At 33.5% G+C, this 13,881-nt stretch overlaps 1 protein-coding gene across 8 annotated transcripts in view; it reads right to left on the bottom strand.

The window, feature by feature from the left end:
* The window catches only part of LOC125063768 (agrin-like), a 141,048-nt gene that overhangs the window by 1,784 nt on the left and 125,383 nt on the right, over positions 1-13,881 (bottom strand). For 7 of the 8 annotated variants that reach the window (XM_047670424.1, XM_047670396.1, XM_047670404.1 and 4 more), the window contains 11 exons: positions 13,375-13,521; positions 10,001-10,134; positions 7,500-7,800; positions 5,782-5,949; positions 5,139-5,502; positions 4,799-5,011; positions 4,295-4,686; positions 3,983-4,229; positions 3,336-3,500; positions 2,368-2,564; positions 1,587-1,773 (listed from right to left, as the gene is read on the bottom strand). In XM_047670424.1, coding sequence (XP_047526380.1) covers positions 1,587-1,773; positions 2,368-2,564; positions 3,336-3,500; positions 3,983-4,229; positions 4,295-4,686; positions 4,799-5,011; positions 5,139-5,502; positions 5,782-5,949; positions 7,500-7,800; positions 10,001-10,134; positions 13,375-13,521 — 2,515 coding nt within the window. Of the gene's footprint in view, positions 1-705; positions 809-1,586; positions 1,774-2,367; positions 2,565-3,335; positions 3,501-3,982; positions 4,230-4,294; positions 4,687-4,798; positions 5,012-5,138; positions 5,503-5,781; positions 5,950-7,499; positions 7,801-10,000; positions 10,135-13,374; positions 13,522-13,881 lie in introns of all 8 variants that reach the window. The other variant, XR_007119572.1, reaches the window with a different exon arrangement.

Genomic DNA, 13,881 nt, shown 5'->3' on the forward strand with positions numbered 1-13,881 from the left:
CCTTTGTAGATTACAATAGTTGGAACATGACTAGAATTTCGCATATTCCGAAACTTAACCAAGTCACGTATAAGCACTTTAGTGTGATCTGATAAATCAACTCAATTTACAAAGACTAATGAAGTGGAGTAGCGAATAATTTACAAACAGGCGTATTAATCTATGACTATTACTATATTACTACTTATCTTAATGAAAGTGCAAATTAATACAAACAAGCTTATAAAGGAGAATATTCATATTTATTCGCTTTCTGACCAAATCAGCTTGCCATGGTGATTGGAAATAAACCGAAGATCTAGGATAAAATTCTCGGTGACACGAAACCAGCGTATCATAGAATCGACAGACGTAGAAAGTGTTCGACCAATACGTAAACGTAATGAACCACGTTTCGTTCGATTGTGGCCATATAACATCTTTGGACCAATCACAGGCATATGACATGATTCGTTTTTCCGTTTGACAAATGACTATCAACGCGCCTTCGAATCGTTTTACATTATAATGTATAGTATAACGGTTGGAACCAATGTGTCTATACTACGATGTATATTTACTAAAAAAAAATAGTGCCAAAATTGCAATACTATTTTTTACAGAATAAATATGTATCTCCTTTATTCTTTGAAAAAAGTCACTTCACGTAAGTGTTAAAGAAAAGCTAAATCCTTCAAAACACACATATATCACAAAATTATTTACCTAATCTAATTATTGTGAAGTTATATTATTATCTATGGAATGCATCCTTTAACGCTATCTTACATCATAATTTCCTTCACCAAACAGCGCATTAGTTTGTAAGCTAGAAAATAAAAATTATGTTAGTTACAGTTAGTAGATATCTAATATAAAATATATCGATACGTCGAATATATCAAAGAAAAATTTTAATGTAACGCCTCTAATGTGATAAAATTTATTTAGAAAACAATATTATATTCATCCAAAGTTGACAAAGTGTGTTCATTGTACCTTTATACTCGAACCTTCAAGCATTTATTATTAAATAATACCAAAATGTTGAACTTTAAAATCAGCTTATGGTTATTTTAGAATGCTGACAGACCCTGAAGAGAAAATCATAATATGCATCCGGGTAAGACGTTCTTTGATGCATACTATCGGTGTTTATTTATACTTATATATTTCACCGTAAAATTGTCAAAACCGTTAGATTGTAATCTATCTCGCGAGATTGTAAACTGTCGAAAGATTGTGAACCTCAACGAACTGCTTACAAATTAACGTATTATTATTCGGTAGTTATATGAAATTGTTGGGAAGTAAAATTAATCTGTAATTGACCAAAGAAGTTTGAATGATAACTAAGTTAGTGTAGTACAATCTACCGAATAATAATACATTAAATTGTAAGCAGTACGCTGAGGTTCACAATCTTTCGACAGTTTATAATCTCGTGAGATAGATTACAATCTAACGGTGTTTACAATTTTACGTTAACATATACACTCGTAAAATTTACTTTAATAAAACACGTTATAGGATAAAATAAAAGCATTAGTCACACATAATTGGCTCTAATCATTATTGCTTAGAGTCACAAAAGACTTCATAATTACCTGCGTCCGCCCCGGCTCCTATACGAGAAGTAATTATTTCCGTCGAACCTAACAGGTGCTCCGTCGTTCAACATCTCCACTTTTAATTGCACCTCACAGTTCCTGCCTTCATAGCCTTCGCGACACACACATTTATACTCGTTCAATAGTGGTATACATGTGCCATTATTTTTACACGGTGTTAGACCTGGTAAAAAATTTATTAGTAGAGCCTTTTACCATTTGGATGCCTTTCTTTATAAATAAGGAGGAAATAGGGTCTCTATTTAATAAGGAAAACACTGGGATCCTGGTCAAGAGTTTCATTCTACGCAAATTTCTTAAATGTTACTGGGCCAACCATCTCCTTGTCTTAATGATACCTACTTCTACTACTACAACAACTACTTGAGAATCAATGAGAAAGACGTGAAAATGACTATACTATGTTAACCTTCTACTACAGTACATAAGATATAGTAAAAATATTTTTCAATTTACGTCAAGATTTTTTAGAAAGTAAATGAAAATAATACCCATTTATTTAATGTCACCTTTTTTAATCTAGTTCATTTTTATCTTAATCTATATAAGATTCAGTTATAATTAATAAATAACATAGATAAGTTGAAAACAAATTCATTTTTGGTTACGTTAAATAGAAAGCCCAAAGACATATTTGTTCTTTCCAAATTTAAAATGGTGAAAGTTATTGTTATTTGTAAAAACAATATACACATATCGTCAAATTCTGGAAGAATATTTAAAAGTCAATTCAAGTATTAAATCTTTTAGAACTTACCATTTCCACAAGGTGGACCGGTGTACTTTGTGACCCCACTCGTGGCACAAGGAAGCCTCTCCTCCTCGGGGACTACAACACACTTTGCTGTATCCGAACTGTACAGGGATAATGGTTCGCCATTCACAAAGACCTGTTGCACGGCTCCTATAAAACTGCTGGTCACCCCTGACATTTTGTGGGGACGGATGTAAGAACTGAAAAGGGGATTTCGTGTCAGTCTACCCTTCAATAGTATAAGAAGTAAGATTTATACGACTTGAATAACAGTGCTTTATTTTTGACGTTTTGCTTGTGGGCTAAGATGAATTTATACTTTGCAACTTTATATAAGTTGATTGACTGAAACGTAAATTATTTTTTTAATCATTTAGTATGGTTATGCTTATTAGGCTAGTTAGGTAAGGCTTATGGTACGGTTGTATATGTTTCTCAGCAAATAGTACAGAAATAGAAGTATTATAATATAATAGAATATCAAAAATGGGCAATTATATTTTTTTATTACGTCTAACTATATTTTATAGTAAGCTAAAGGACATTTTATAATCACTGATCATACTTTATAACAAAAGTTAAAAAAAAATAAAAATCTAAGTAAAATAAACAAAATTGACTTGAAAGCACTTTGTTAAAGAAAAATCCGTAGAAATAACATTTTGGATTTATGTATTTTAAGAAATAAATTCGAGTTACCATTTTTCTTTACGTAAAGTTTTTAGCATATTTAACACTTTAAAATAATAAACATAAAACAAATTGTATAATCCTATCATGTATGTGATTTTTGTGAATTTACACAAACAACTTTACATGACATTATAAAGTAAATAACATTCCTCTTAAACTTTGTATCTAATTAACTAGCGGCAGAGTACATAAGCGTCATGAATTTCTATGAGAACAGAACAAAGTGTTGTTTTTTAAACACAAAGGGCATGCGTTAGGCGTCATTAAACTATACATACGGTAGAGATCCAATAAAAAGGGGCAGCGTCAGCTCCAAGTGCGTTAGGGGTGGGGGTGAGTGCCCCCTCTGAACGGGGTGGTGGTCGAGTTGTAGGCTTCCGTGTCGGCCTGCGCGCCCCACACGCACGCGGTGCCAACGACCCTTGCTCACTGATACTGGTGACCTGGTGACGTTATTCTATTAGTATCGGTATCAATTTACAGGTAAGTTCTTATACCTGCTGAAATAATAATTTAACTACCCATGATATAGGAGAATGATTTTCAGTATTATTGATATTGGTTTGTAAATTATACGTAATTAATTAATAGGTTAGGCTTAGTACACATACCCCAGCGACCATTTTAACATAAAAAATCTATTAATATATACCATTTCATAAAATACAATTGTACAATTTGATTTATTAAATATAAGGTTTAAAAAATAAAATATGTGCACATGTATACATAATGAGAAATAATTTATATCTATCAATCATTCCTTTCTAGTTAAAAATTATATATTAGAAGTTAAAAAAATAAAACTATTGCTGTAATACAGGAACATATTTTGAATCAAAGAGTTATTTAAACGTGTAATCCGTACTAAGCACAGGAAATCCCCTTAAATTAATTTGGTTCTGGAATTCAAAGCTTTACTTACGTGATATTAGCAATCCCACTCCCTAAATTGTATCTAAACTGAAGGTATCCATTAACTAAGTTAATAGCTATAAAATCTCCCTTCGCTTTATTGGATTGGCCGGTGTAGAGCAGCATTCCAGAGAATCGGTTCGTTAAAAACCAAATTTCGATTCGAAACGCTTTTCCAAGACCTTCGAGGGGCATTAACTCGATGTAGCTCGTGCCATTGAATTGAGGAGACCACGTCTCTTGAATTACATTTACATCTGTAAGAAGAAACAATTAGTGACGAAAAAACAATATGGCGGGGGAAAATAAGAATATTGTCTACCATTGTTACAAGTATTTCCACTAGATCCGATTTCTCCAAATAAACAACGGCAGACGTGTCCTCCATCTGGTCCAATGTCACACAATAGACTATCATCATATCCACAAGGATTTGATTCGCAAGGGTCTAATCTCTCCTCGCAATTGGATCCTTGAAATCCCAAAGAGCAGCTACATGCGTAGTCAGTTAGCGAGCCCTCGATAGCGCGGCATGTAGCCCCATTTTTACACGGCATACTCATACATGGATTAGATTGACACTCTTGGACGTTTTCTAAAGCGACTACTAATGAGTCAGGACGACCCAATTTCTTAGTTACTTGATGACGTATTATTCTCAAGTATTTCACACAGCCTATAAAGCCGCTTCGTGTCCCGATATTATCGTAAACTCTAAAATAAAATGTAGAATAGATTATCTGAAGCTGTGACGCTTACATGCTTTAATTAACAATGACTATCAAAGTGTCAAATACACCAGGAAGATAATTTTTCATTTACTGACCTCGAATAATTAGTAGGCACGCTGCCAATATAAGCGTCATCAGCGAGGTCCAAAGCTTTTAAGTTGCCTCTCGACTGTCCCGCTACATCTTCCATATTATCAACTGATAGAATTCCATCTCGATGATATCTTTTGGCCGACACTTTATGATACTCATTTAAGGTGATTTTTTCCAGCGATGTAAGAATTATAGCCCCGTTGCCGAGGTTGTACCTAAAGAAAAACTTCGACTACAGTTTGTACAACATTGTATTGGTTAAATACTTTAGCTGTAGAACATAGTTGCACGCGTCAAGAATACATTACTTGAAGTAGGTTATAAAGTAAATCAATACAGTACCTGAACTCTAAATATCCGTTCACAAGAGCGAGCGAAACAAAATCGCCTGTACCGTCGTATTTTTGCTGATTGTACAATATTACTCCATTTTCAGAAAATGCCTTGAACTCGATATCAATATTCAGCTTATGGTAAGCCTTCAATGGTTTTAGTCTTATATAAGACGAACCGTCGAAGGAAGGGGTCTCTATATAGGCGAATAGGGAATCATCTTTGAGCAGTGTTTCGCAATTGATTCCTGTGTAATGGTCAGAACACACACAAGCGTATGTTGTTCCGGGCAAGTCAATACATGTGCCAAGATTGTAACACGGCTCGGACAAACAGGCACTATATTCCTCCGTTGTTTCTGGAGACAATTGCTCTGTAAAAAGAAGTATACTTATGCCACTAATAAAAAAATAGTACTAACATCGATTTAAACAGGCCAATAAAAATTTTTTAAAGTTAAAATCTGTATCGACTCGAAATTGAAATGACATGAATTTACATTTTATATTCATCAATGGAAATACACATTTATTATTGCTTTTATCAGATTGAAACATCACAACTATGGAAATGTGCTGTGAAATAAATGAAAGGATAAAATAAAAGTACTTTGGATGACGACAATATTTGCTCTGTTTATACATTTACTAACCAACACATGCTTTCCTATGTGGAGTTGGTATATATCCAGGGCGGCAAACGCACCCGCCTCGCGCGCACTGGGCACCCGGCAATGCGTTACAATCAGAATCCTCAGTACAAAGATCGCCAAGCAATGCCCCGACAGCCCCAACGGTTGCTGTTGTAGCTGTTTGTGAACCTTTGAATGGACATTCCAAATTTGAATTTATTTAAAGTTATTACATGTCTCACGGCACATTTTCAGTGTTTTAATCAATTATGGTAATTATATTAAAGGCTAATACAAAATGTATCGAATAAAAAATATTGCTAATATTTTAAGTTACATTTAATTAATATGGTCGTAATATGGCCGCGTCGTGATGATATCAGGACGTAGCATTGTAGAGCACTTTGCAAAAGCGTAGCCAGAAATGATCTCCAATTTTCGCAGCCTATGTCGTAATTTTACAAATCAGAATTGGCGTTGCAATTATTGTTGAAAATGAAAAATTTTCCAGAAATTAATATTCCACAAAAAGTTTTCCTATTAACTTGTATTGAACTTTGAACAATGCCTGATTTTTCGTTTTATCGAAAGTTAAGGAAAATACTTGTATTTATCTCTTATAATGAAACAGGCTGATGGCAATTAGCATTATTAATAAGTAAGATAAATTGTTAACAAAGTTAGGACAAGGGGCGTTGTAGAATGACAAGGGCAAACAACTCACACAACAAGGAAAGCTCTAATCTCAACATTTGTGATTAAGATGAATTGAGTAGTTACTGTATTCACAGGAACTTTCCGACTAAATTTCACTTCCGAATACTCAATTTTCATTATTTAAAGGGGTAATGTGGAATAACATTAAATATTCAGCGACGCAGAAAACATGGATGAGTGGGTTAAAAGGGTTTCATTATGATATATTAATCATCATAGTTTAAAGAACTCATAGTGCAAATTCATAAAATAATTTAAGTGGCCGATATTTCTGGTAATTTACAAGGCAAATGACCCTGCTAATACTCAAACATATTTAGGATACTAATATGGTTTTTATTTAATTTATAGTTTAATACATTAGAGGATAATAATTTCGCCTCTACAAGGAGTAAATATGTTAAATATAACACTATATCCGTTAAAAGATCAAATATTTGACCTTGACGTTTTGATCAGCCGGTAGTCTTAACAATCGATAAAAATTTCCTGCAAAGTTCACGTTCAATACTCATAAAATAAGTTGATAATTTCGCACTTAACAAAGTTTTATTTACAAAAAAAAACACTACACTTAAATATCGTAAAAAAAATTTCCGATACAAAAATCAATTAATTAAACATTAGCATCAATCACTAGCAGTAGATATTGAAAAGGAATAAAAAACCTAAATTCATGTGACCTAAAAAATTGAACGGGTCCCACCTGCGACCTAAATCTTGTTCCCGATACGACGGAATTTTATAACATCTAAATGTCAGCGTTTACTTCTAAAATTATGGTTATTGCTACTTAAATTTATAGAAAATGCCATAATTTTGTGCTTTAAGTGGCTGTTGAACATTATTCGCAAGATTTTAAAATGGTATACGTAAGAGCACGTGACATAAGTTAATAAGCACAAGTCCGGGTAGCATTTATATTTTAGACCATAAACCATCGTGTTTAAATTGTTCCCTAGGTGACAATGAAACTCATTTATTCTTAGAGATTGAACCTCCAATATCTGTTATTTTCTTACCTTTTGTTTTTTGCCCGGGAAGAATGCTTTCGAAATCACTTGGCGTTTCTTTTAGTGTCCATTCATATTTATTGTAGTATTTGTCTGGATTAAGTAAGTGTCGTGTAGATTTAGAGGCTGCACCATCGTCTTGTTGAGTGAATTGTATGGGCGAGGAAGGTCTCAGAGGCCCCGCAGTGGCCGGTATTTCTGATAATTTACAAGGCCCAAATGCCTGTATAACAATATCCTCTTGAGTTCTACAAGCCTGCAGTTTGAGATGGCATTCCGATTCATACGTCTTTCCGTCGCTTCCACAAACCTTAAAAATTTCATAAATTCGAAATATAAACTAATTTGAAACCATCTCCAAGGCGAATTCTTAAGAGTCGCATTATCTCCAAGTAAACTAGTATAGCAAACTGTCTGACGGAACGCGGAAATTTAATGATCTCTCTCGTAAACTACGAAGCAGATTGTCAGACTGAAAAAGGTTGTGTTACCACTTGTCGATAACTTCACGGTATCAATAAACATTTTACGGTTATGAAATCACAAATCAAAAGCGATATCGCAGTCAAACAAATCGAATGCAACATATTACACAGTTTAATGTTAGCTGGATATTACGTTGGCTTTATTGGACAATCCCAAATGTTCTGACAGATGCCCAATTTATGTTTCGTTTGCCAATAGAAGAGAGTAAATAATTGTTACACAAAATATTTTATAAAATTGTTAATAAAAAATTCAAGCTCATTCCCCCGTATTGTTTCTTAAAAACCTTTCCGCTTTAATTGCGCCATTAACGTTCTACTTAACGAGAAAGATATTTAACTCAGAAAGAAATTCAGAGTTATTGCTTTTCAGTTAATGGCTGAGACGTTAAACTGAAGGATAAAAAAAATACTAAAAGGTTGATTGCAAAATTAATCAAAATCTCTAATTTTATTTTCGGCGTTTCAAATCCCTTTTATACAACGTTCCTATTGTGTTACAAGCTCGGATTCTGAATACACATGAATCTGTACTAAATTGAAGGGTTTCAGATAAAATATCGTATTTCTTTAGTTACATTTCACCTTTAAAATAGAAGACCATTCTTATGATCAATAAATTACCTATATGTATGAATACTTTGACTAAGTAGGTAGCTTTATATTTTTACTAGACTAGTTTATGTCTACCTAAATGATATTTATACAGGGTGGCCAAAAAGTCGTGGATCAAACACAAATAGGGGATAGATAAGGTCATCAGCGGCAAAAAATTGTTCTACGGGAGGTCTCTAAGGTCAACCCCTGCAGAGTTATGATTTATTTTGGTTTTTATATGAAAATTGACTTTTTTTTACTAATTCTTCTTAAAATTCGAGAATATCTACATCCTGTATGTTTCTCATAATATCCACTAGATTGGTACTGATGAGTTCTTGCGTTAGACATACTATTTATAGTTGTTTATTGAGTGTATTCAAGATAATATTAAGTGATACAATATAAAATTTTTTCAAATCATAAATTTATCTTTACTTTGGACCCCACTGTGAAAAAAAATTACTCCACCGAAAAGTGTCCCTGTACTACAAGTTTTGGCGCATTTAATAGGGATTCTGAAAAGGTATTACACGTGGCTATGAGTCGCTCTAATATCTTTCTAGGAAGAATTACAAACAAAGATTGTGAAATAATGATTGTATTAAAACAATTATTTCTCAATGGTTGTTTGTAGGAAACAAAATATTTACAATAAAATATGCTAAAAATTCCTGACTCTGACCATAATACTTAATCTGCACCGTCTAATCAAATTGCTACGTAACCCTACAGCCATCTTTCAATTTTTTTAATCTAGTCCGATTCACACAGTACTGGTCACAGGTAGGTAAATAATCTATCATAAGTCCGAATCGTTGTTGTTTTTTCGTCCTAGAAAGATATAAGAGCGACTCATGGCCATGTGTAATACCTTTTCAGAATCCATATTAAATGCGCCAAAACTTGTAATACAGGGTCACTTTTCGGTAGAGTAATTTTTTTTCACAGTGGGGTCCGGAATATACAAAAAGTTTTGATTTGAAAAAAAATTATATCGTATAACTTAATATTATCTTCAATACACTCAATAAACAACTATAAATAGTATGTCTAACGCAAGAACTCATCAGTACCAATCTAGTGGATATTATGAGAAACATACAGGATGTAGATATTTTCGAATTTTAAGAAGAATTAGTAAAAAAAAGTCAATTTTCATATAAAAACCAAAATAAATCATAACCCTGCAGGGGTTGACCTTAGAGACCTCCCGTAGAACAATTTTTTGCCGCTGATGACCTCATCTATCCCCTATTTGCGTTTGATCCACGACTTTTTGGCCACCCTGTATACATAGAATATAATAAAAGACATAAAAATTCATCGAGCTACAAGTACCACTCTTAAGAATATTTATTAGCGCTACTACTTACAGCGAAAATTTTTTTACGTTCTTGGGTACAATTTTATGTCATGAGCACTTACCAGCATATTGAGATCGCTGTCGGGGCAAGGTGCAGCAGCACACTCACATAGGGCTCCACCAGTCCGCTCTGTGCACACAGCGCCAAAGTAGCAAGAAAGCTCTGCGCACGATTCTGCGATTGCCAAGTTTTCAGCTGAAACAAATCTTATATGATGTTTCTTGCTACCTTCGACTACACAATATAAAAAAGTTTAACTTGTGTATATTGTTCTAATTTTTAAAATAACTTTTTTTAGTATTGTTTTTTTTTGATGACCGTTTTCAATCGTTGCGCTAATGGAGAATGTAAAATAACGACTTTTAGTTTTTCAATATATAGAATTTTGTTTAGTAAAAAGCAATATTTTATCTAGTAGGATAGATGACAGAAGTATTGTCTTTTATTGACATAACTTTCACACATTTGATAATAAAACAATATCTTACCGGATTTAAGTTATGTATTTACAATTATTTTTCATAATTTTAACCGACGTACAGCTGTGACACTTTTTGACATTCAACACCTTTTGTCTTCAGTCACCGCGACCACGCACGCTGTAAAGCACGCGAAACGTCGGTTAAAATTATGAAAAATAATTGTAAATACATAACTTAAATCCGGTAACAAATTGTTTTATTATAGATGACAGAAGAACAATTATTTTCAAACTATGAATAATATCCGAACATTAGTAGAAGGAATATAGAAGGCGAATGTAAATATCTAGGTGGGGCTAGTAGACCTGCTTGCAAGTTCTCCGAAAAGATATCAGGACGTTCTAGAAAAAGAACTAGTCAAAAGTATCCATAACTGAAGAGCGTGTATAGTGAATATCAGTGAGTAGGAAGATAGACAGGTGTAACAGAATCGTACCAAGTGAAGTTGTAAAGTTTTCCTTTAGGAAGCAAGTGGGAGTTACATAAGTAAATACAATATTTTATTGAAAGAGCAGGGATGGAGCCAGTTGCAATTACATCCTATAGTCGTATTTTTAATAAGACGAAGCCAACTGACAGTAGCTAATGTCACTTTGTAAAATAATGTTGCCATATTTAAAGTAATAGTGATACGTTCAGTTCTTGTTCAATCAGATGAATGAACAATGAGTGTGAATAGTTAATCATTTCAAACTATAAAATAATATTATTTATATTTTAAAATTGTATTAAAGTGCTCTGATATAAGTTAGGTACTAGTAGTATGTAACTACAATCAGTTTTTTGACGGCTTATTACAAAGCGCGGCGTGGTGACTAGTGCCATCACCGATCATTAATTCGGGAGTTTTTTCAATCATTCACTTTGTCACAACACTATTTTTATTTCATTAAAAAAAACTGACAACACCGTAAACGTCAGTTGACTTCGTCTAATTAAAAATACGACTATAATTACAAAATCGAAGCCCTTTTAGTTTGGGAAAATATCCCCTTGTTGGTCCAATTTTAGCTAATTATATTCTATTACACTACTAAAAACATTATTGTGGCAGTTTCACCGTTATTGCCTTAAAACTGACACAGGCACGCACAACATTCCCTGGAGTGAAAAGATGTGTTTTGGGCCTACCCGTTGTATTTCCAAACGTCGTATATATTTACGTATTTCACAAAATTCGTAAGTACCCTTGTGTACCAAGTACTATAAAACAGTGTATTTAAAGTTACATAATATAATTTTAATACATCTTAAATCTATACTATAATATTATAAAGAGGAAAGATTTGATATTTTGTTTGTTTGAAATGAATAGGCTCCGAAACTACTGGACCGATTTCAAAAAATCTTTCACCGTTGGCAAGCTACACTATTCCCGAGTGACATAGGCTATGTTTCATTTTCAAAAAGGGATGCTTATTAAAACTTGAATAATCTAAAAAAAAGTGTAAAAAAATAAACATAAAACTTCCTTCAATCGTGTGCGCTGCGAAAACTATTAATGATAGAACAAAATGATGTATTACAATTTTTCAGGACACATCACTATCTATAAAAAATGTCCCGACAGTACTTTTATAGTTACGTCACAATAAGCGTCCTTTTATTATCATTTTTTAATTAAAATAGCACCGCTAGAAAAGGCTCTTTATTCGTACCTAGGTATTGATCCTTATCAAAATAATTACCAACGTTTCACATAAGCTACAATTTAATGGCATAACCACCAAAAAAGCATGGTGGATTGGTGTTCTCCTGCCGTTTCTCTTGAATAGTTTACTACTATGTAATATGACAAAAATCTTAGCCACAGCAACGCTTGGCCGAGTCTACTAGTTTATTATAAAAGTATTACAAGTAATTTCGAGGCCACAGATCCTAATTTATCTTTTACGCCTGAAATGAATTACATGAAAAGCGAAGAAATCCAATTATATTCATAAAAATTGGGTATTTCATTAACCGATGTAGACAGGCCAATATGACTCAATTACAATTTACAATTACTTCTTGTTTTCGTTGAAGATCTAAAACAATTATTTATGCAACTTACGTAATGAAATTAGTGAAAATGTTCGGTAAATTACGGACGTACACACGTAGAGTGTGGGGCTTAATTGAAAGCAGCGTGAAATTGTATCATGTTATTTACACACAAGTACATAACGAGCTGGCGATTAAACGTCTAGAATACTTCGGAATTTCTGCCAAGATACGCAACTCTTAAGAAAACATTTCCTTTATAGCGTAAACTGTTCGGGATTGTTCGCACAAACTTGCTTCTAGCTTTTAATGCTACAAAGCCTACTATTGTTGCTTTTAATCTTTGTTAAAACTTTAATCATTTAAACTTAGAGATATGAAGGCTTAAGAAGAAACTATCCACTTTCAAAAGTAACGTTACTTACGTTTTGTGTTATTATTTTCGTTTCTGAATGATATAAAGATACGAGCAAAACTTGAGACATTTTCATTTAAACAAATCGATACACATACTTATATTCTTGTAGCTAAAGTTAAAACACCATCTATGTATATGATATCAGGTTACGTATCACTGTATAATTAATACACTCGTTTAACTGGGAATGTTGATTTGAAAAAAATATAATTAAATTACTTATTGCGCTCCTGCCTTGCGATTCTGTAACTCACTCTGATAAGGAGGGAGCTTGTAGTTTATTATCAGAATGCCAAATCTTAAAATTACTGCTTCACGACTGATTTGAGCGCGACCGCCGCTGCGAAAACCGCTGTGCGAGTTCGAAATGTGAGTTACAGAATCGCAAGGCTGTATATACTGTTACGAACATTCATAGTTTTTAAAGATACTAAAATAAAATAATAGTTAAAAACGGTATTCACCAAATCATTATAAAGCTCGTAAGCTCTAGATATCTGAAACAATGTTATACTGTATCAGTACTTTATAGATGTTAGCTTTAATACTTACGATCGGAACAACCATTAGGCCCTAGTCGTCTCCTATGATCGGCACAAACGGTACACTTCTGTCCCTGAACTCCGGGCCGGCAGACACAACGACCAGTCATTTGTTCGCAATCTTCTCTCACAGAACCAAATGCTGAACACCCGCAGGCTATGACACACAAAAAACAGGTGTGCAGAATTTATAGATAAGGATGAATAAGGAAACGCGCCTACAGAGTACGAAACTATTATAGTACAATGTGATACGTTTTAATCATTGTTTATAAATCATCTTATAATACTATTACGAGTATTGGCTTCAGCGTGCGACTCTCATCCCTGAGGTCGTAGGTTCGATACCCGGATGTGCACCAATGGACTTTATGTATATGTGCGCACCTCAACTCTCGCTCGTACGGTAAAGGAGCATTGTGAGGATTTCTGGTTCACTGTATTCTTCATTATATTAAATCCAGAACGACCACATCAAAAATACCGATATAAAAAAACAGAAAATATCATGAAATGT

Source organism: Pieris napi, chromosome 1 (genome assembly GCF_905475465.1).
Source record: "Pieris napi chromosome 1, ilPieNapi1.2, whole genome shotgun sequence".
In the NCBI taxonomy this organism is placed as follows: Eukaryota; Metazoa; Arthropoda; class Insecta; order Lepidoptera; family Pieridae; genus Pieris; species Pieris napi.